Genomic DNA, 24671 nt, shown 5'->3' with positions numbered 1-24671 from the left:
ACCACTCAGGTCAAGATATTAAAAAGTTTCCAATGCCCAATAAATTTAATTTGTGCCTCATCACTGTCTACATGGCAACACCCCACCCCCCACCCATTTCCACTGTTCTGACTTTTATTATCGTTGAATATGTGTGTTTCTGTATCTGGATTCTTTTGCTTAGCATAATGTCTCTGAATTTCATCTATGTTGTTGAGTATAATAATAGCTCTGTTTTTTTGCTGTTTAGTATTCTGTTGTACATATACCACAATTATCCATTCCTTTGTTGATTCACATCTGGGTTGTTTTAAATTTATGATGACAAGTTGTTTCTGCTTCTAGTGTTGTTGGATGGGATATATGTAAATACTTACCTGTAATTACTTTTAGAAAAATACATTTTATTGAGATATTATTTACAAACAAAATACACCCATCTTTTTTTAAATAGGCACAATTATTGTGGTACATCTTATTTACAGTGAAATTCAACCTTTGAAAATGTACCATTTGAGTTCTGAAAAATGTATGTAGAGATGTATACCACAGCAGTCACGTTGTATAAGATTTTTATCACTCCCAAAAGTTTCCTTTTTCTCTTTGGTAGTCAACCTGTTACCCTAGCCCTGGCAACCGCTGATCTGATTCCTGTCTCTATAGTTTTGCCCTTTCCAGATGTCATATAAATAGAATCAGACATTATGTAACCTTTTTGAGTATAGCTTCTTGCACTTAGCATGCTTTGGAGATTCACCCATGTTGTATGTATCAATTGTTGGTTTTTTTGCTGAGTAGCATTGCATTTTATGGATGTAGCGTGGTTTATCCATTTATCAGTTAATGGACATATGGATTGTTTCCAGTTTTGGCTGATTATGAATAAACATTTGCCTACAGGTCTTTGTAGACGTGTATTTTCACTTCCTTTGATTAAATACCAAATTCAGTTCCCCGTTTAATTAGTTTTGCCCCCTTTTTTGAAAATTGGTTGATCAAGTGAAATAAGTCAGACAGAGAAAGACAAATACAGTATGATGTCCTTTCATGTGGAATCTAAAAAAGCCAAACTCATAGAAAGAGACTAGAGTGGTGGTTACCAGAGGCTGGGGGTGAGGAGATGGGGAGATGTTGGTCAAAGTGTACAAACTTGAAGTTATAAGGTGATTAAATTCTGGGAATCTAACGTGCAGCATGGTGATTATAGTTAACAATACCGTATTATATACTTGAAAGTTGCTAGAGAGTAGATCTTAAATGTTCTCACCACACACACACACGCACACACACAAAGATGACTGATTGTGGCATGATGATGTTAGCTAACTCTATTGTGGTAATCATTTTGCAGTCCGTAAGTGTATCAGATCAACTCATTGTATATCTTAAACTTATACAGTGTTATGTATCAATTATATCTCTATAAAGTTGGGGAAAAAAGGACAGTGAGGGGAATTTTTGTGGTGATGGACATGTTTCATATTTTGACTCTATCCATGTCAGTATCCTGGTGGTGATATCATAATACAGTTTTGCGAGACTTTTTACTCCTAGAGAAGCTAGCCAGAATATACACAAGATCTCACTGCATTATTTCTTACAACTGCCTGTGAATCTACAATGATGTCAAAATAAAATGTTTAATTTAAAAAAAAGATCAGTTGACTATATATGTGTAGGTCTATTTGTGGATCTTTATTCTGTTCCATTGGTCTATCTTTATGTCAACACCACAGTCTCACGAATACTGTAATGACTTGTTAGTTTTTAAAGTTAATCTATTAATGTGGTGAGTTGCATTGATTTTCGAATGTTAAACTCAACTTGCCTTCCTGGGGTAAACCTCAGGCCATATTATCCTATACATATCTTTCTGTCTAAATTTGATTTTATTTGATTTTGTTAAGGATTTTTATATCTGTGTTCATGAGGGATTATGGTCTGCAGTTTTCATTTTCCTACTGTTTTGTCTCGGTTTGGTATCAGAGTAATGCTGACTTCATAAAGTGAGTTGGGAAATGTTCCCTTTTCTGAGTTTATGGAACATTGGTGTTAACTCTTTAGACATTTGGTGGAGTTCTACAGTGAAACTATTTGGGCCTAGAGATTTCTTTTCCAGGAGTTTTTGTTTAAACTACAAATTCAATTACTCTAATACTTATAGGGCTATTCAAATAATCTGTTTCATGTTGGATGAATTTTGGTAGTGTATACTTTTGAGACATTGTTTCATTTCATCTAGAGAGTTCAATTTCTTCTTTTCTAATATAACTCTTTAGTGCTATAAATTTCCCTGTCATTACTACTTTAGCTGCATCCCACAAATTTTGATATATTTTCGGTTTCATTCAGTCAACCCATGTATTATTTAGAAGTATATTATTTAATTTCAGTGATATCAAAAGTGGTGGTATTGTTTTAATTTGAATTTCTGCATCTGCTCCAAAGTGTATTATTGTTTTAAATACTGTTGATTTCTAATATGCTTTATTATTATTCAAGCCCTGCTTTATTACCTTTTGCAAAAATTTTTTCTTTCACTGTTTTGTCTTGTCTTTAAATTTAAATAGAAACTACTTATGAAATCAGTACCTCATTTAAAGAGAAGACTTATTTTTTCCAGTCTCTCCTGTGATTATTCAGATATTCTATTTCAAGAGTTAATTTTGGTAATTGTTATTTTTTTAGAAAGTTGTCCAGTTTATCTAAAATTTTGGATTTATTGATATGCTGTATATGGCAATACAATTTTAAAGTGTTCTTTGCATAACTTTTTAAATATATATGGTTTCACATATATACATACACCTATATGTATGTATATATAGGTAACTATATATGTATGTATATATAGGTATGTGTATATATATGGAGAGAGAATGTCTCTTTTGCACCTACTTAACTTTGATGTTGGGAAAGCAGCCATGGACAGTATATAAAAGAATGTACTTGGCTGTATTGCAATGAAACTTTACTTATGGACCCTGATTTTTAAATTTCATGTATCATAAAATAGTTTTCTTTGGATTATTTTCAACCATTTAAAGATATAAAATCCATTTTTAGTTTGCAGGCCATACAAAAATAGAACTGGATTTGCCAACCCCTGTTCTACCTGATTTTTCTATTTCAGAAAGACATACTAAAGTCTTCACTCTGATTGTGGATTCATTTGTTTCTCCATTTATTTTTAATAGTTTTTCATCATATGAAGTATATTATTAAATGTATAAACATTTGTGACTATTTTATCTTCTTGGTGAATTTCACCTTTTACAACATAAGACTTTCCTATTTTCATTTAATGCTTTTTCTTTTGGCCTGAATTTTATGATATCCAAGAATGATACTGCCGCTCCTACTTCTCTTTTGTTCATTAGCCAACATTGTGCAAGAGCATAGTTTGCAAAGCACAGTAACTCGTGATCCACAATAAAACAAAAGAAAACATTAACTTTTAGATTGGGCTTGATTTTCGGTAACTTTTAGTGTGATGGTTTTAAGGCAATCACACTTGGCTACTTTCCTTTTTCCACATACATTAATGTTCCGAAGCTAAGCTAGTGCTGTCTAGAGCTGTAAAGTGTGCATTTATGTATACTCAAGGTTCCTATTGTGTTATCAGAGGGAAAAGGCTCCCCCCAAAACCCCCCATCCCCCAGCTGCTTTTGGGACACTGCTGGAACCTAATAGATAATTGATGCTAGTAAGATTTTGTAAGTTCTCTTCAGCCTATCAAGTGTGTGGTTAGGAGAAGACAATTTTTGTTTGATAAGTAAAGGGGAGGAAATCTTTAACATTTGCTGACACATTAAATTGACAGTTTTTGAAGAATAACCACTGAGAATGTAATGTGGAAATGTGAGGAAGAACCCGTTTGAACATAGTCTATTTCCCTTTTCACTCTTCAACCTTTGTGTTAGAATTTACAAAAGATAAATAGTTTCAGGGTAGATAACTGATTTTTCCCACATGTAGTACAAAACAATCCTATGCTGTTTCTGTCAGATTCTCTTTTAGCTTTGTCAAGACTGAAGCCTGAACTGCTGTAAATTATAATAATAATAAATTTTCATCAGTTGTTCCTTTTGTATGTATCTTTAGTAGTGTAGCATTGTTTATGTTGTTGGTAAAATCATAAAGGTTTGATGGCTGTCTTGCTATTTGAGATTTTATAGTATGATTTAAAATAAAATCTTGACAGTTACTTCAAATTACATTCTGTAAATATTTAATATAGCATACACTGTGGCCTCATTATAAAAGCCTTGGAAGGTAAAATGACTCATAATTGTCATTTGTAGTGATAGGAAGAGTTAAACAGGTTTTAAAAGTTGTTTTTAAGTCCTCCTGCAGCATTTGGTTGTATGTCAGGTTTCGTTGTCCTTTTTAAACCACTTTTATGAATCAGATTTGAAGTTTAGTAAGGAAGCGATCATGCTACTGATGTGGTAAGTCATTGTATGTTGCATCTTAATTACAGAGAAAGGCTTCCTTTTCCCGTATTCCTGTTTGCTCAGTTTCATAGTTGAATTTTTATTTATTTTGTTTTCTAAAGGGTTTAGATCAAGGAGGCTACAGATCAGGAGAATAAATCTCATATTTTGTTTTACATATATTCATGAAAGTGTCTGACAGGCGCTTTAGTGTCCATCCGGCCAGTGGTTCACATGCTGTAGACCAAGTGCTATTGTCATTTGCTTTTCTCTTACAGACGTACTTTTCCTGTGTTTATTCCTTCTGTTTCTTGATGTCAAGATGTGTTAGAAAAAGAAGAAAAGGCTTTTCCCTAGGAACTTGTCAGCCGTGGGAAATATTTTAGTAGATGACTTATAAAAAGTAGAACAGTTAATGTCTTCTTGAAGAGATTGTCATCTCTTGCCTAGGCACTTGTCTTATTGAAGTAGGCACAAGATGTTTAACACATGGCTTCAGATATTGTGGTGTAGGTCATTGCTGATGGTGGGAATCAGAAATGGAGGAACCTTTTTTGGATTTCTGGAGGAGGGCACCAAGGATCCTTAAGCTACCTCAGAAGTTTTTTGTTAGGCATGATAACAATATACAAAAACCACTATTTAAAATATCCATCAACTGGTATCAGGATATTAATTAATATATAACACAGTATACAAATAAAATATATATTCACTTTTAGTCTCTAAATAAATGAAATATTTAGTATTATAAATCATAGCAAAAATCATTCACCAGATCATTCTGATAATTTCCAAATCTTATGTTGAGTTTTGGAATTGTTGATAATGGTCTTTTGTTTTGCTCAACTTTTACTAGTTTTAATGAATTCCTGTTTGAGCTCAGTTTGACAAAATAAATTTCATTAGTTGACTTACCCATTAAATTGATAGTTGTTAAGTAATGTGGAGTTGCAATAAGTAGAGACTGTCTCTTAATATCAACAGTTTTGTTTATGGTGCTGAGTCATCTGTTAGCTTCTAAGAGCAATTACTGTGAAGAATTTTTCCTAGCCCTTGTGATGAAAGGAAATTTGGAATACCTTCTTAGTTAATTATAAGGTCATAGTAGAAGCAGTATCAACGTGGTGCTTAAGAACACGTTCTCTTTTCTTGGGCTGCCTACGTTTGAATCCTAGCTCTGCCAGCTAAATATGAGCTGGTAGATTGTGTTAAGATGAGAGAATTTTGGGGGGCTGACTAGTGTGGGAACAGCCAATCAGAAAGGATGCCATTTGTGGATGGAGCAGGGTCTTGAAGACCCCTTTTCAGCTAGGAAGTAACTATTTGTTGGATGATAGTGAGTTCTGAGGAGTTGCCTGGGTAGTAAAGAGAACATTCATGGGTTTTGGGCAGCAGCTAGTTACCAATTACAGTGAAAGTACTTCGGTACTATAATAACTAATGTATTTGTCCTGGTGCGTACTGGCTGAATAACATTTCAGGCAAGAGAAGGAATGAAATTCAGAGACAAGATCTGACTCAGCTGCCCCTGTAACACCATGTGTCACTTCCGCTCCACACATCTGTCCATCTGATGAAGTTTTTATTCTTCTTAGTCTGTTCATCTTATTGTCTTTCTCCTCCCTGAAACATCCTGTCCTGGTATTGACAGTCAATTTAAAGGGTTAATCTAGGACTAGTTAATAGCACACAATTAGTGGTTTATTCTGAAGTAGGTCTTGTCAGTGACATTTTGGAAAACAAAGGATAAAAATGTCGCTGCACATGTGAATTCTCCTAAAGTTGCTTTGTGGTGTTTATATAGCATCATTTAGCTTGCCAAGGAATTTATCTTCTTATTTGATTTACCAATTATGTTAGTTTCCTAGAGCTGCTGTAACAAAGGACACAAACCAGGTAGCTTAAACAACAGAAATTTATTGTTTCACAGTTCTGGAGGTTAGAAGTCCAAAATAAAGCTGTTGGCAGAGCTAGTTCCTTCTGAGGGCTGTGAAGAAGAATCTGTTCCGGGCTGAGTTTCTGGAGGTTTGCTGGCAATCTTTTGTGTTCCTTGGCTTGTAGATGCGTCACTTCAATCTCTGCTTTCACGTTCACATGGTGTTGTCTCTCTCTGTCTTCACATAGTCTGCCCTCTGTGTGTGTCTCTGTCCACATTTCCCCTTTATGTAGGACACCAGTCATATTGGATTAGGGCCCATTAATGACTTCATCTTAACTCGACTATATCTGTAAAGGCCCTATTTCCAAATAAGGTTAGATTCTGAGGTACTGGGGAGTTAGGACTTCAACATATCCTTTTTTTTTTTTTTTAAATAATTGAGGTCATAATGGTTTATAACATTATGAAATTTCAAGTGTACATTATTATTTATCAGTTTCTGTATTGACTGCATTGTGCTCACCACCAATAGTCTAATTTTTATCTGTCATGTGTGCCCCTTCACCCCTTTTGCCCACCCCCCAACTACCTTCTCCTCTTGGTAACCCCTAAACTGATCTTTGTCTGTGTATTTGTTTATCTTCCACATATGAGTGAGATCACGTGGTCTTTGTCTTTCTTGGTGGCTTATTTCACTTAACATCATACCCTCAAGGTCCATCCATGTCATTGCAAATAGGACGATTTTGTCTTTTTTTTTTTTATGGCTGAGTAGTATTTCATTGTGTATTTATACCACATCTTCTTTATCCATTTATCGGTTGATGGGCACTTGGGTTCCTTCCACGTCTTGGCTTGCTGCACTGAACATAGGGCTGTATAAATCTCTTTGGATTCTTGATTTCAAATTCTTTGTGTTATACCCAGAAGTGGGACAGCTGGGTCGTATGGTATTTCTATTTTTAATTTTTCAAGAACTCTCCATACTGTTTTCCATAGTGGCTGCAGCAGTTTGCGTTCCCACCAGCAGTGTATGAGTGTTCCCTTTTCTCCACATCCTCTCCAACATTTATTATTTTTTGTCTTGGTAATTACAGCCATTCTGACTGGTGTAAGGTGATATCTCATGGTAGTTTTGATTTGCATTTCCCTAGTAACTAGTGATGTTGAAGATCTTTTCCTGTGCCTGTTGGCCATCTGTATATCTTCTTTGGAAAAAGTGTCAGTTCATATCCTCTACCCATTTTTTGATTGGGTTCTTTTTCTGTTGTTGAGTTGTATGAATTCTTTATGTATTTTAGATATTAACCCCTTGCTGGATATATGATTTGCAAATATTCTTTCCCAGTTGATGGGGTATCTTTTCATTTTGTTCATGGTTTTCTTTGCCTTGCAAAAGCTTTTTAGTCTGATATAGTCCCACTTGTTAAGTTTTTCTTTTTGTTTCCCTTGCCTGAGTAGACATGGTATTTGAAAAACTGCTGCTATGACTAATGTCAAAGAATGTAGTGCCTATATTTTCTTCTAGGATTTTTATGGTTTCAGGTCTTACATTCAAGTCTTTAATCCATTTTGAGTTAATTTTTGTGTATGGTTCAAGATAATGGTCTACTTTCATCCTTTTGCGTGTGGCTGTCCAGTTTCCCCAACACCATTTATTGAAGAGACTTTCCTTTCTCCGTTGTATCTTCTTAGCTCCTTTGTTGAAGGTTAACTGTCCATAGATGTGTGGTTTTATTTCTGGGCCTTTGATTCTGTTCCGTTGATCTGTGTGTCTGTGCCAGTACAATGCTGTTTTGATTACTATAGCTTTGTAGTACATTTTGAAGTTAGGTATTATGAAGCCTCCAGCTTTGTTCTTTTTCCTCAGGATTACTTTAGCTGTTCAGGGTCTTTTGTTGTCCCATGTGAATTTTAAGATTCTTTATTCTGTTTCCATGAAGAGTGTCACTGGGATTCTGATTGGGATTGCATTGAATCTGTAGATTGCTTTAGGTAATATGGATGTTTTAACTATGTTTACTCTCCCAATCCATGAGCATGGAGTATCTTTCCGTTCCTCTATATCTTCAGTTTGTTTCAGTATGGTCTTATAGTTTTCAGCATACAGGTCTTTTATCTCTTTGGTTAAATTGATTCCTGGATATTTAGTTCTTTTTGTTGCAATATTAAATGAGATTGTATTCTTGAGTTCTCTTTCTGCTAGTTCATTATTAGAGTATAGGAATGCGACTGATTTTTTTAAGTTGATTTTGTACCCTGCAACTTTGCTCTAGTTGTTGATTATTTCTAATAGTTTTCTGATGGGTTCTTTAGGGTTTTCTATATATAGAATCATGTCATCTGCACACAGGGAAAGTTTCCCTTCTTCCTTTCCAAATGGATTCTTTTTATTTCTTTTTCTTGCCTAATTGCTCTGGCCAAAACCTCCAATACTATGTTGGATAGGAGTGACGAGAGTGCACACCCTTATCTTGTTCCTGTTCTTAGAGGGATGACTTTTAGATTTTCACCATTAAGTATGATGTTGGCTGTGGGTTCATCATATGTGGCCTTTATTATGTTGAGGTGTTTTCCTTCTATATCTATTTTATTGAGAGTTTTTAGCATTAATAGATGTTGCATCTTGTCAAATACTTTGCATCTATTGAGATGATCATATGATTTTTATTCCTCATTCTGTTAATGTGGTGTATCACATTGATTGATTTGCAGATGTTGCACCATCCCTGCATCCCTGGGATAAGTTCTACTTGATCTTGGTGTATGATCCTTGTAATGTATGGCTGTATTAGGTTTGCCAGTATTCTGTTGAGGATTTTTGCATCAGTGTTCATCAGCAGTATTGGCCTGTAATTTTCCTTCTTTGGTTATCCTTTTCTGGTTTTCATATCAGGCTAATGTTGGCCTGATAGAATGAGTTAGGAAGTGTTCCATCTTCTTCAATTTTTTGAAATAGTTTGAGAAAGATAGATATTAAATCTTCTTTGAATGTTTGGTAGAATTCTCCAGAGAAGCCATCTGGTCCTAGACTTTTGTTTTTTGGGAGGTTTTTGATTACTGTTTCAATCTCTTTATTTGTGATTGGTCTATTCAGATTCTCTATTTCTTCTTGATTCAGTTTTAGGAGGTTGTATGAGTCTAAGAATTTATCCATTTTTTCTAGGTTATCCAATTGTGGACATATAGTTTTTCATAGTGTTCTCTTAATAATCCTTTGTATTTATGTGGTATCTGTTGTAATTTCTCCTCTTTCCTTTCTAATTTTATTTGTTTGAACCTTCTCTCTTTTTTTCTTGGTGAGTCTGGCAAAGGGTTTGTCAATTTTATCTTCTCAAAGAACCAGCTCTTCGTTTCATTGATCCTTTCTACCATTTTTTTTTTCAGTCTCTCTTTCGTTTATTTCTGCTCTAATTTTTATTATTTTCCTCCTGCTGACTTGGGGCTTTATTTTTCTTTTTCTAGTTCTGTTAGATGTAGATTAAGATTACTTATTTGAGATTTTTCTTGTTTGTTAAGATGGGCCTGTATTGCTACAAATTTCCCTCTTATAACTGCTTGTTCTGCGTCCCCTAAGAGTTGGTATGTTTGTTGTATTTTTGTTTTCATTTACCTCCAGGTATTTTTTAATTTCTCCTTTGAATTCTTCATTCATTCAATGTGGTTGTTCAGTGCATGTTGTTTAGTCTCCACAACTTTGCCCGTTTTTTTCTTGTAGTTGATTTCTAGTTTCATAGCATTGTGGTTGGAAAAGATGCTTGATATGATTTCAGTCTTCTTAAATTTATTGAGGCTTGCCTTTGTTCCCAACATATATATGGTCTCTCTTTGAGAATATTCCATGTGTACTTTAGAAGAACGTTTATTCTGCTGTTTTTGGATGGAATGCTCTCTATATGTCTATTAAGTCCACCTGATCAAATGTATCATTTAAATCCACTATTTCCTTGTGCACTTTCTGTCTGGATGATCTATCTGTTGATGTAAGTGGGGTGTTGAGGTCCCCTACTGTTATTGTGTTGCTGTTAATTTCTCCCTTTAGGTCTGTTATTAGTTGCTTTATATACTCCTGTGTTAGGTGCATATATATTCATAAGTGTTATGTCCTCTTGGTGGAAAGTCCATTTTATCATTATATACTGCCCCTTTTTGTCTTTTACTGTGTTTTTTTATCTTGAAGTCTGTTTTGTCTGATACAAGGATAGCAACACCTGCTTTCTTTTGTTTGCCATTTGCTTGGAGTATCGTCTCCTATCCCTTCACTCTGAGCCCATTGGTCTTTAGAGCTGAGATGTGTGTTGCCTGGAGGCAGCATATTGTTGGGTCTTGTTTTTTAATCCATCCAGCCACTCTGTGTCTTTTGATGGGAGAACTCAATCCATTTACATTTAGAGTGATTATTGATATATGAGGGCTTAATACTGCCATTTTATCTCTAGTTTTCTGGTTGTTCTGTGTTTCTGTTGTTTCTCTTCCTTTGTATTTCTGACTGCCATTTCATTTTAGAAATTTTCTGTGGTGAGTTTCTCGGTTTTCTCTTTTTTTTTTAAGTGCAGCTCTGCTCTGATTTTTTTGTTTAGTGGTTACCTTAAGGTTGTATAAAAGATCTCATAGATGAGAGAGTCAGTTTTCTCATAGCCTCTTATCTCCATTAGCCTAAGCAGCTTCCGTCCCTTTCCTCTTCCCCTTCTGAATTATTATTGTTAAAAATTATTCTGTTCTGTGTTGTGAGTTTGTGACTAAGTTGAAGTGTTTATGGTTACTTTTGATTCTTTCCTTCCCTTTATCTTTCAAGTTATAATTAAGTATTTGCTTCTTTGTTATGAAAGAGAGTGGCAGTTTTCTGATTTTGTCTGTTTATCTCCTTGCTCAAAGCTTTGTAGACCTTTGCCTTTTTATGCCAGCTGTGAGGGCATCCTTGATCATTTCTTATAGGGGAGGTCTAGTGGCAATGAATTCTCTGAACTTTGGTTTATCTGGGAAAGCTTTTATTTCTTCATTGTATGTGAATGATAGTTTTGCTGGATAGCATATTCTTGGCTGAAAGTTTTTGTCTTTCAGTATTTTCAGTATATCATTCCATTCTCTCCTAGCATGTACGGTTTCTGCTGAGAAATCTGCTGAAAGCCTGATAGGGTTTACTTTGTAGTTTATTTTCTTCTGCCTTGCTGCTCTTAATATTTTTTCTTTGTTGTTGACTTTTGCCAGTTTACTATTATATGCCTTGCAGAAGGTCTTTCAGCATTGATATAATTAGGAGTTCTGTTGGCTTCATGTATCTGTAAGTTCCACAGGTTTGGGAATTTCTCAGGTATTATTTCTTGAAACAAGCTCTTTGCTCCTTTCTTCCTTCCTTCTCCCTCTGGAATACCTATAATGCTATGTTGCCATTCCTAATTGAGTTGGATATTTCTCAAAGAAGTCCTTCATTTTTTAAAAATCTTAGTTCTTTCTCCTCCTATGCTTGAAGCGATTCTATATTTCTATCCTCTAAATCACTAATTCTTTCCTCCATAACATCAGCTTTATTTTTAAAAGATTCTACAATATGTTTTTATTTCATTAATCATGTTCTTCATATCCAGGATTTCTGCTCTTTTTTTTTTTGTTTATAGTTTCAATCTCTTTGGTGAAGTATTCCTTCTTCTCATTAATTTTATTCCGGAGGTCCTTGAACTGTCTTTCTGAGTTTTCTTGTAACTTGTTGAGTTTCTTTATGACAGCCATTTTGAATTCTCTGGCATTTAGAGTATAAATTTCTGTGACTTCAGGGTTGGTTTCTGGAGAATTGTAATTTTCCTTCTACTCTGAATTGTTGCTGTAGTTTCTCATGGTATTTTATGAACTAATCCTTTCCCTGGGCATTTATGGTAGTATCAGGTCGCAGATTCCACTTGCTACTGCTGAGGGGAAGCAGGAGCTGTGTTTTTGATCCTACCTTGTCTGCTGGGAGTTGTGGGGTATTATGAACACTTACATCAGCTAGGGAGGTGTTCACCTGGGCACATAGATCTCCTGTTGCCTCTTCTTAAGGTTGCGCTAGTGGGTCTTCCTCACGGGGTCTGAGCCTGGGCCACTCCTTGGGACCACAGCAGCACTGTGGGCTCTCCCACCAGACGGGAAAGTGATCACGTGGGGCTCAGGGCTGCTGGGGCGTGTTCCCACCTTTGGGGCCACAGTGGTAGTATGGGCATTCACACCAGCCGGGAAATCATTCACCTGGGCACTAGATCTGCCACCACCTCTTCTTACGGTAACACCAGCCGCTGTGCTTGGTGGGCAGGGCTTCCCCATGAGGTCCAAGCCTGGGCCACTCCTTGGGACCACAGCAGCACTGTGGGCTCTCCCACCAGAAAGGAAAGTGATCACATGGGCTTAGGGCTGCTCCTCCCTGATCCCACAGTCACACCCAGATGCACTCCTACCTTTGGGGCCACAGCGGTACTATGGGGATTCATGCCAGCTGGGAAATCATTTGCCTGGGCACACAGATCCACCACCACCTCTTCCTACAGTCATACTGGCTGCTATGTTTGGTAAGCGAGGCCTCCCAATGGGGTCCTAGCCTGGGCCACTCCCTGGGACTGCCACGGCACTGTGGGCACTCCCACTGGACAGGAAGGTGATCACACGGGCTCAGGGCAGCCATCATGTGTTCACACAGTTGTGACATGGCGAGCTCCCACCCTCAGGGCTGCAGTGGTATTATGGGCACTCATGCCAGCTGGGAGAGCAGTTGTGCACATGCACAGGGCTGCTGGAGAGTGCTCACCTATCTCTACCACCTCCCCAAGGGTAGTCCATCCACCTTCAGATGTATAGCTGCATGGATCTCCAGGCATCCTGTTGTGCTGTGTGGGTATCCTCCATTGATCAATCAATGTCCATTTAGTTGTAGTTTGAAGAGGGAGAGAGAAAGGGAACAGCTCACTCTGCCATATTGCTGACATTACTCTCAATATATATTTTTGAGGGGAATGTAATTCAACCCACAACACCAGTATTAAATATTAAATTTTTGTTTCAATGATAGAAATTTGAGGATATCTGCCATATTGGTTTTTATTGTTGTTGATTTGTTTTAAATATCTAAGATTTGTCTTAAATTCTAAGCAGATTTTTTTCTAAACGGCATCATTTACATTGGAGACCAGTAATCGTCCAGATTATCTGCTTAATAGTCATGTTTTCTATGGATATAGTTACTACTTTAAAAATATTTTTGCTTTTGAAATTTTAGTGGAATTAAATGATGATTCAATGAATGACAATTTGAAGTCTGAATGCTGCAGATACTGTTTTTATTTCCTTGTGGAAACTCTTCTGGTGATGTTTGTCTAGACTAGCCATGGTACATTTTTTTATTGTATGCCTTCCTTAGGCAGTGATTAATCTCTTATTTTCAGAAAACTTCCACAAGATAATGAGAACAAGATATAATATATAGTATTATAATAAGTCAGATTAAATATTCTCTTGTCACCAATTCTTCATTAGACTTGTACATTTACTTTGTAACTTCTTGAAATTCTTCAACTTTTGTTGTATTCACAAGTGTGATTTCACATAATCTTAAAAATATCAAATGGAAAGTTCTCTATTTTTTCATGAAAATCATGGGAAAATATTAGATAACATATAAATATTCCCTTTAGACACTTTTAGTATACTAATAGTGTAAACATGTTTGTGCAGGTTTTGACTGGATCATCTCGTCAGACTTACTCACCTTCTGGCTATCAGGATTTCAGTAAGTGGGAATCAGTGCTGAAAATAAAAGAAGGACTACTGAGGCAGAAAGAAATTGTAATTGATCGGTGAGTCTGTTTTTTTTAAATTACTAAATATGTCAGGTATACAGAAATGTAAATTGATAAAACCAAATACTTTTGTGTTTGCTACTTTAGAGTTTAAGAAATAGAACCTTACAGATACGTTGATGTCTCTTGTCTCTTGCTCCCTGATCCCAGTCCCTTTAAGAACCACCATCAGAGCCAGCCCTGATGGCCTAGTGATTAAAGTTCAGTGCTCTCACTGCCTCTGTGGCCCAGGTTCATTTCCTGGTTGCAGAACCACACCACCCGTCTGTCAATTGCCATGCTGTGGTGGCGGCTGATATAGAAGAACTAAAGGACTTACAACTAGGATATACAGCCATCCCCTGGGGCTTTGGGGAGAAAAAAAAAAAAGAGGAAGATCTGCAACAGATGTTAGGTCAGGGCAAATCTTTCTCTGCCAAAAAAAAATTAAAGAAGCACTGTCAAAACTGAGGGTTGGTCTGTGGTCTGTCTGTCTATATATCTGTCTGTCTGTCTGTCTGTCTGTTTTCTACCATCCTCCCATTCACATTAATGTTACTCATTATTTGGAAACTCCTCTCCATCTTCTTTGTATGTGTAGCAAGTTTGCTGCAATGCTAATGAACTATTAAAGCTAAAGATAGTGTCTTTGTGTTTTACACTTGGGTACTATCAAACTGAAAGCTACTTTTAAAGCAGTAATTTCCTTAACTAATATATGTTAGATCTGAAGGCACAGGAACTATGAAACTCATGGATGTTTAAAATTCAATGACTTGGAGATAATAATTGTGGAAATTTTTGAGGACATTCCAAAAATTTTGCATGTTTGAGTACCAAAGCTTTGAAAAAAATTCTTTTTTTTTTATTCAGGTTATGAAAGTTAACAACCTTGTGAAATTACAGTTGTACATCATTATTAGTCATGTTGTAGGTACACCACTTCAACCCTAGTGCCCTCCCCCCACCCCCCTTTCCCCTGGCAACCACCGATCAGTTATCTTTGCCCATATGTTAACTACCGCCTATGAGTGGAGTCATACAGAGTTCGTCTTTCTCTGTCTGGCTTATTTCATTCAACATAATACCCTCAAGGTCTATCCATATTGTTGTGAATGGGACGACTTTGTCCTTTTTTATGGCTGAGTAGTATTCCATTGTATATATATATACCACATCTTCTTTATCCAATCCTCAGTTGCTGGGCACTTAGGTTGGTTCCATGACTTGGCTATTGTGAATAATGCTGTGATGAACATAGGGGTGCATGGAACTTTGGGAATTGCTGATTTTGAAAAAAATTCTTTTGGAATTGATGATTTTGAAAAAAATTGTTTTATACTTAAATCTCCTGATTATTCTCAGAATAAACCTTAATATTACTTAATTATATTATCTATGATGAGTATTCATAGTACACATTTATGTCTACTTTTGTGATAATTAAACGTGTATCGTGGTAATTGGGAAATCATTTGGGGAGGGGTTTTTTCTTAATCAATGCTAGTTACTGCTTATTTTTATGTCCTTAAATGGGATAAAGTATTAGACATTTTATCCTTAAAATTAAATTCTAATTCAAACCTTTAAGGGTATTTAATAATTGAAATTTCTAAAGATTTTGCTTAGAAATTTCCCGGTATCATGCAAGATCTACTCGAGTGTAAAATGGAGCATAGATTTCTGCACTTTGTTCTTCTCCACTGTGTTCCCAGCATCTTGAACAGAGCCTGGCACATAGTATATGCTTGATGCTTGATACTTCCATGCTTAATAAATGAATGAAGATTGCAGAAGATAGTTTTAATTGATTTTGGGGGAAAAAAACCTCCTTAAATATATTAGATATTTCTAGTGCAAGTGAATTTTGTATATGAATAATTACAGACCCAGCTGGATAGGTATTTTGAAGACTTGTAATTTAATTCATTGTACATACTTGAAATTAATACTTTTTAAAAACAGACTAAAATTCAGACTTTAATTAATATGGATATGCTTTCCTTCAATCAGAATCAATTGGTTTTTATTACTTTTTGAACATCATTATAATTACCATTCCACTGAGTGTAAGTTAATAGGTGTCTTAGTCCATTTGGGTTGCTATAACAAAATGCCACAGACTGAGTGGCTTAGAAACAACAGGAAGTCCAATGTCAAGACACCAGCAGATTCAGTGTCTGGTGAGAGCCAGCTTTCTGGTTCCTAGATGGCCGTCTTCTTGCTGTAACCTCACATGGTGTAAGGGGCAAGGGAGCTCCCTGGGGCCTCTTTTATAAGGACACTAATCCCTCTCATGACCTAATCACCTCCCAAAAGCCCCCAGCTCCTTATACTATCACATTCAGCATTAGGATTTAATATGTCAATTTTGAGGGGATACAAACATTCAGTCTGTGGCAGTAAAAAATGCAGATAATTATTGACATAATCTGTTAAAAATATTTTTCTCAATTTTGTATATTGTAGAAGGATACTAAGGAAATAATCCAAAATAATTCAAGTTGCTCAGCTGGCCAGTTCTTCATCTAGTCTCATTCGTGTGTTTGTGGTAGCTGCATTGTCAGGTAGGAGTTGACTGGCCTAAGATAGCCTCAGTGGGATGGCTTATCTTTGCTGCATGTGCTCTCTTGTCCTCCGGGAGGCTAGGCTGAGTTTGTCCATATGATGGCTGGGGGGAGTTTGAAGAGAAGATGAAGCATATAAGGTTTCTTGAGGCTTAGGCTCAGAACTGGCACAACATCACTTCCACTACATCCTTATGGTCATAAGGCCAGTAGACTTCACCTCTGGACACTAGGAACAGCAAAATCACATTGAAAAGGAGCATAAATAGAGGGAGGGGAATAATTGTGGGTAGTTTGTAAACAATCCACCACACCTAGTGTCTTAAATAATCTTTGGGCTTTTTTTTAACTAGTTTATTATAAAATTTTTGATAATGCATTTGATATTGTATAAAACAGAGGAAGAAAAAGTAGCAACTTTTATTTCTAAAGCAACATAATCGGCATTTAAAAGTAAAAATGTTCGTATATAAAACTCTCTATAAAAGATATAGTGCTAAAAATTAGAACCAACTATACAGCATATCTTTTTTCCAGGTACTCAATTAAACTAATGGTCTTTAAAATGGTGATAACACATGCAGAGGCTATTTCAGAGAGAGGATTGATGGGATTTACATCCAGCTGGATGGAACTGAGAGTAAAGATGCTGAACTTTCTCCTTTGGAGTAATACCTGGATATTATTTTTGAAAATACCAAGTTACCTACAATTGCAGGAGAAAAATGTGTTTTCTCACAATGCGTGTAACTTTTGTAGTAGATGACTCTGGATAATTAGGTCAAAGCAGGTCAAATGTTAGGGAAAAATAACTGCTGTATTAACTGTTCCTGAGTGTGCTCCATCTCATGAGAAAAAGCATTTAGATGAGTTTCCAGAACAACTCAGGAAAAAAGCAGGAAACCTGGTTTCTAATTCTTTATGTTTGGCACTGACCGTTTAGGTGATTCTGAATAAGATGCTTGACCACATTAATCTACTCACCTGCCTAGGTACAAGAGTTTCACCACTCAAACAAAAATGGACTTTTTTGAAGATCACTGTTCTGGGCTACTTCCCTCCCCCTTCCACCTAGTTTTATAGCGTGATGATTAAATGGATGAATGTATGTAAAAAGCCCTAATACTGCGTGATGCATAGTAGCCATCAGCAAATAGTAGCCACGTATGTTATATATTATATATATACATGTTTTATATAATGTATTTGTGTGCTTCTTCCATGGAAGAGACTGTTTCTTGCACGTTATATTACTTATAGTGGTATTCACCAAATACTCATTCAGAGGAAATAGCCTTATTTTAGTAGAAAAGAGGTTAAGGTTGCTGGTTAACCTGTGTTGTTGCTAATACTAACCGTTCTTACAATGTCTTGCACTTTGAAGTTGCTCAGTTGTTTTGTCACTGAATTGATCAGATAAGTCAGTGCTCTTGAGACTGGTCCAGAGAGGAAACCTTTATACCTTCGGAAGTGACACCTGAGTTAATGCTGCAGTGTAGAGAATTCTCATGTTGTCATTACTCGCAATTTACAGTATATATGTATCCCATTGAACTACATATGGAAGTAAAATCACGTTATGTTTGTGCTAGGTAAGCTTTTTAAAATCAGTGGTGAATTCTTTGGTATAGTGTGGGTACTTTTTTATTGAATTCATAATGTCCTTCTAATTCATCTGCTTTATAAGCTAGGGTTTGTGATTAGATTTCTTAAAGCAAGGCCTACCTGTAGATATCATGGTTATTATAAGTTATTAAAACTTCACTTCCACACATTTGATAACTAATGTGAGATTTTGTTCATAGCAATTTCTAGCACATGTCTTTTACTTTGAGGTAGACCCCATAACGCAAGAGTCATGGTTATTTTCCATTACTAGTGTTGAAGTGAGATTTGATTATATTTATCAGCTGCTCTGAGCATTTAAATACAGAATAATAGTTCATTTCTAAGCTATTATGGTTGTTTATACCTTGGTATCTAGTATTATAGAAGCAATTTCTAAATCTAGTATTCTCTTTCAATCCCAACTACTGTATTGCAATTTAATTTTGAAAGTAAATAATAAAAATAAGAGCAGAAATTGAATATATAGTTCTACTAATCAGGAAAAAAGAAAGGCTCAAATTAAAATATTAGGAATAAAAAGTTATATTATAGGTGGATATTTTAAATCATTGTTATAAACATGTCAATAAATCTGAAAGCATGGAAGCAAATGAATAATTTTTACGGAATGTCAAAATTAGCTCAAAGAGAAATGGAAAATTTGCATAAACTATTAACATTAAAGAAATATAATCAGATATTAACTAGACTCATTGTGGTCATTATTTCCCAGTATGTACAAATGTTGAATCATTATGTTGTACACTTGAAACTAAGACATTATATATTGATTATATCTCAATTTTTAAAAAAAACAAAATATAATCAGCAATCATGTCTTCTAGACCAAAATGGTTTTAGAAATGAGATTTGCCAAACTATGTTATTATACTTAGAGTGGTTTTCCTGTAGGTTGCATATAGTTGGGTCTACTCCATCCATTCTAACAATGTCTACCTTTTAATTTGGGCCATTTACATTTTGTGATCATTGATATGGTTGCATTTAAATCTGCCATCTTTGTTTTCTAATTGTACCATCTGTTCTTTGTTCCTCTTTGCCTTCTCTTAAATTAGTGGAATATTTTTTATAATTCGCTTTATCTCCTTTGTTGGCTTATTAGCTCTTATTAACTCTTTGTTGTTATTAGAGTTTATACCATACATCCTCAAAGTGTAGCTAACAGTCTACCTTCCAGCAATACTATACTGCTATACTGCTTCATGTATAAGAATCTTCCAAAAATAGGCTTCCGTTTTTCCTTTCCCAGCCCATAAGCTGTTTTGTCATACATTTTTCTACTACAAAGATCATAAACCCCACAATACATAAATTTTTTTTTTTGCTTTACGCGGTCTATTATCTTTTAAAGAGATTTAAATAATAATAACAATATTTTAAGTATTTGCCTATTTGGTTATCATTTCTGATGCTCTTCCTTTGTGTAGATCCAGGTTTTCATTTGGTATCATTTTTATTTTACTAGAAGATACTCCTTTATCGTTTCTTGTAGTTCAAGTCTGTTGGTGATGAATTCTTTCACCTTTTGTTTCTGAAAAAGTTTATTTCACCTCTGTCTTTGATATTTTCCTTGAATAAAGTATTCTAGGTTGATAGTTTTTGTTTTGTTTTTAATTTACCTTTGGTAGAAAATTCTAGTTTGATAGCTCTCAAGTTTTAATACTTTTAGAGTAATACTTTAAAGTGCTTCACTGTCTTGTTTGCGTTAATTCAGGCGAGAAATCTGCTATCCTCTTTACGTTTGTCTCCCTGGATGAATTTATCTTTTTTCTTCTGACTACTTGTAAGATTTTCTCTTTATCACTGATTTTTAAGCCATTTGATTAAGATGTTTCTTAGTTTAGTTTTCTTCACGTTACTTATGCTTGGGGTTCTCTGGTCCTCTTGGATCTGTGGGTGTATAGTTCTCATCAAATTTGGAAGAATTTTGGCCAGTTTTCTGGAAACATTTTTTCTGCCCCAGCTTCCACTTTCCTCCCTCTCCTTTAGGGATTCTAATCACACTTATATTTTGCCTCTTAAAGAAATCCCACAACTCACTGATGCTCTGAGCTTTTGTTCATTAGTACTTTTTCTCCTGTTTCTTTCCCCAGATAGTTTCTATTGCTTTGTCTTCAAATTCACTAATCTTTTTTCCTGCAAATTCTAGTCTGCCGTTAATCCCATTTAGAGTAATGTCTGTGTCTTCTGTGTCTCTATTCAACATATTCTGTCTTTTTTGTAGGGTTTTTTTGTTTTTTGGTGAGAAAGATTGTCCCTGAGCTAATATCTGTTGACAATCCTCCTCTTTTTGCTCAAGGAAGACTAGCCCTGAGCTAACATCTGTGTCAGTCTTCCTCTATTTTGTATGTAGGACACCACTACAGCATGGCTTGACGAGCGACGTGTAGGTCTGCGCCTGGGATCTGAACCCGCAAACCTCAGGCCACTGAAGTGGAACTACGCCGCCAGGCTGGCCCCTCTAGTTGTTTTTTAACATATGAAAACAGTTATAATAACTGATTTAGTGTCCTTGCCTATTAATTCTATCATCTGTGTCAATTCTGGCTCTCTTTCAGTGGATTGGTTTTTATTATCATTCCTAAAAGCTCTCTCTCCATCATAACCTTAATATGAGACTTGTTATTAAATTTTTAAAGATCATTGATAATACATATAAAGCTCTTAGCATGATGCCTAGCACATAACAGTTTTTAAATATGTAAGGATACGTATTCACAAAAGTTAAGTAAGTTGAGTAAAGTAAGCTATGAGCTGCTGAGGAAGGAATTGAACTTCAATGTGTCTGGTTCCAACATGAGGTTATACTAAAACGAAATGTCAGTGCTATCCAAAGATGCAGATCTGTGACCAGGTGAGTCCTCGATCATTGGTGGTGTTTGTGTAGACTGTGCAACCTGGGATGTTGTAGAGAAGATGCAAGCGTAGAACAGCCGTTGGGCTAGATGATATTTATAAAAATACCTTTCACCCCAGACAATGAGATTCTCAAAAGCTTCAATAGCTAGTAAGTGTTGAACAAAATTTGGATGAATGAAAATAATGATTTTAAGGTAAAAGCATTCCTGACTGAGGATGTAACATTTATTATGTTAGGTAACAAGAAGAAAGAAAGCAAAGCGTGACTTTGTTAGAATCTAAGAAGAGTGTTCAAGAAGGTTGTATTCTATAAATTGCCAGAAGTACTCTACAGTATAAATAAATCAGTTGTCTTCCACATACCTCATGGTACTGTGGTTTAAAAAATTCCCTATTCTGAATTTTAAAATTGATAATAATTTTATGTCAAATTATTAGAATCCTGAAAGTTCTGCTTTTAACTATCCCTTAGAAGAGTATATATTTTTTTGTAATGTGACCTCAATTTATGTTTTGCAGACAGAAGCAACAAATTACCCACCTACATGAGAGGATAAGGGATAATGAGTTACGGGCGCAACACGCCATGTTAGGACATTATGTGAGTTGTGAGGATTCCTACGTGGCTAGTTTGCAGGTAAGATTACAGAGAATTTTGTAATTGTTGTTTTATTAGTAAAGCATGTGTTAATTTTATACGTGACTTGTAAAATTAGGACTTCTTTTGAATTAATGATTCATTCACATGGATATGTGTAAAAGATCTATCAAGTACTGTCTACCATATGTGCAGTTCACACCCCCTCGGCACACACATACAGGAACTGCTATTATCAGTTTCTAGTGTATCCTTCCAGAGTTGATGTATACCACTAGCACATATGAATGTCTTTTATCCCCCAACCTTCGCAAAAAATATCAAAATATATACACTGTCCAGCACCTTGCTTTTTTTTCCCTTATATTGTATAAAATACAGTGATTTTTCCCATATCATTACATAGACAGCATCCCTTTCCTTTGCTTTTATAGCTGCTTGATTTTCCATTTTATGGACAAAGTATAATTTATTCAACCTGTCCCTACTCATCAAAATTTGGATTGTTTCTAGTCTGGACTATTATAAATTATGTTGTGAAGAATAACCTTTTATCAAACATTGTTTTGCTCATTTGTAAGTTGAGTCCTCAGAAATGAAATTTCTAGGTGTTGTGTGAGTTGGTAATTTTTACTGATACTGTCAAATTGCTATCCAGGAGAGCTTGTTGCAGTCTTTAGCTCCTGTCAGCAGTGTATATGACTCTCCCCTCTCCCACCTCCCCACTCGTAGCCATGTTAACAGTATGTTTTGAAACTTTGAGATTTTTGTCCTTCTAGTAGGCTTGTATAAAGGATGAGGTGGGGGAGTTATCTCCATATTGTTTTTCCAAAGATTTTTTTATATTAAAATACATATAACATAAAATTTAGCTTCTTAACCATTTTTAACTATATAGGTCAGGGGTAGTAAATACTTTCATAATATTGTGTAACCATCACCACCATTCATCTTAGAACTCTTTTCATCATATAAAACTGAAATTCTATACCCATTGAACAATAACTCCCCATTCTCCTTCTCTGGCAACCACCATTCCACTTTCTATCTCTATGATTTTCGTTACTCTGTCTCCTGTTAAGTGGAATCATACAGGATTTGTCTTTTTATAACTGGCTCATTTCACTTAGTTTAGTGTCCTGAAGATTCATCTATGCTGTAGCATGTGTCAGAATTTCCTTCCTTTTCAAGGCTGAAGAATATTCCATTGTATGTATATCACATTTTGCTTATTCATTCACCTGTTGCTGGACACTTGGGTTGCTTCCGTATTTTATCTATAACGAATAATGTGGCTGTGAACATTTTTTATATTATTTATTTCAACATGGGCGTACAAATATCTCTTCAAGACCCTGCTTTCAGTTCTTTTGAGTAGATACCCAGAAGTAGAATTGCTGGATTATACAGTAATTCTGTTTTTAGTGTTTTGAGGAACTGCCCTACTGTTTTCCACAGTGGCTGTACCATTTTACGTTCCCACCAACAGTGTACAAGGGTTCCATTTTTTCCACATAGTTGCCAACACTTCTTATTTTCTGTGTTTTGATGGTAGCCATCCTAATGGATGTGAGGTGGTATCTCATTGTAGTTTTGATTTGCATTTCCCTAATGATAAGTGAGGTTGAGCATCTTTTCATATGCTTATTGGCCATTTATATATCTTCTTTGGAGAAGTGTCCATACAGGTCTTCTGCCCATTTTTGAATCAGGTTTTTTTTTGTTATTGAGTTGTTGAAGTTATCTATATATTCTGGATATTAATCCTTTATCAGATATGTGATTTGCATATAATTTTTCCCATTCTGTGACAATGCCCAGTTGATAGTATCTTTTTGTACACGAAATTTTTAAATTTTCATAAAGTCCAGTTTGTCTATTTTTTCTTTTGTCGCTTGTGCCTTTGGTGTCGTATCCAAGAAATCATTGCCAAATCCAGTGTCATGAAAGTTTATTCTGTGTTTTCTTCTAAGAGTTTTATAGTTTTAAGCTCTTATGTTTAGAGTCTTTGATCCATTTTGAATTAATTTTTGTATATGGTGTTAGGTAAAGGTCCAACTTCATTATTTTGCATGTGGATAATCCAGTTATCCCAGCACCATTTATTGAAAAGACTGTCTTTTCTTCATTGAATGGTTGGCACCTTGTCCAGAATCATTTGACTCTATCCACAAGGGTTTATTTCTTTGTTCTATTCCATTGGTCTATATATGTCTCTCTTTATGCCAGTATCACATTGTTTTGATTACTGTAGCTTTTTAGTAAGTGTTGAAATCAGGAAGTATAAGTCCTCCAGCTTTGTTCTTCTTTTTCAAAATTGTTTTGGCTATTAGAGATCCCTTGAGATTCCATATGAGTTTTAGGATGAGTTTTTCTAATTCTGCAAAAAATGTCATTGGGATTTTGATAGGGATTGCATTGAATCTGTAGATCGGTTTGGGTAGTATTGACATTAACAATATTAGATTTTCCAGTCCATGAACATGGGATGTGTTTTCATTTATTCGTCGTCTTTAATTTCTTTCAGCAATACTTTGTAGTTTTCATTGTGCAAGTCTTTCACCTCCATGGTTAAGTTAATTCCTAAGTATTTTCTTCTTTTTGAGACTGTTATAAATGGAATTGTTTTCATAATTTTCTTTTTTAGACTGTTCAATGTTAGCGTATAGAAATACAACTAATTTTTGTGTGTTGTATCCTGATAACTTTGCTGAATTCGTTCATTAGCTCTAACAGTTTTTTTTTTTTTGCGGTATCTTTAGGGTTTTCTATATGTAGGATTGTATGATCTGTGAACAGAGATAATTTTACTTCTTTTCCAATTTGGATGCCTTTTATTTCTTTTTCTTGCCTAATTGCTCTGGCTGGGACTTCCAATACTCTGTTGAATAGAAATGGTGAAAGTAGAAATCCTTTTCTTGT

At 35.4% G+C, this 24671-nt stretch overlaps 1 protein-coding gene across 14 annotated transcripts in view; it reads left to right on the top strand.

Moving 5' to 3' along the window:
- CEP85L (centrosomal protein 85 like) overlaps nt 1-24671 on the top strand; it is a 201168-nt gene that overhangs the window by 128363 nt on the left and 48134 nt on the right. For all 14 annotated transcript variants that reach the window (XM_070559325.1, XM_070559324.1, XM_070559318.1 and 11 more), the window contains 2 exons: nt 13993-14114; nt 21671-21788. In XM_070559325.1, the coding sequence (XP_070415426.1) occupies nt 13993-14114; nt 21671-21788 (240 nt within the window). The remainder of the gene's footprint in view (nt 1-13992; nt 14115-21670; nt 21789-24671) is intronic.

Source organism: Equus przewalskii, chromosome 9 (assembly GCF_037783145.1).
Source record: "Equus przewalskii isolate Varuska chromosome 9, EquPr2, whole genome shotgun sequence".
In the NCBI taxonomy this organism is placed as follows: Eukaryota; Metazoa; Chordata; class Mammalia; order Perissodactyla; family Equidae; genus Equus; species Equus przewalskii.
The sequence above is the reverse complement of the archived record's forward strand: the minus strand, read 5'-3'. Positions and strand labels throughout refer to the sequence as shown.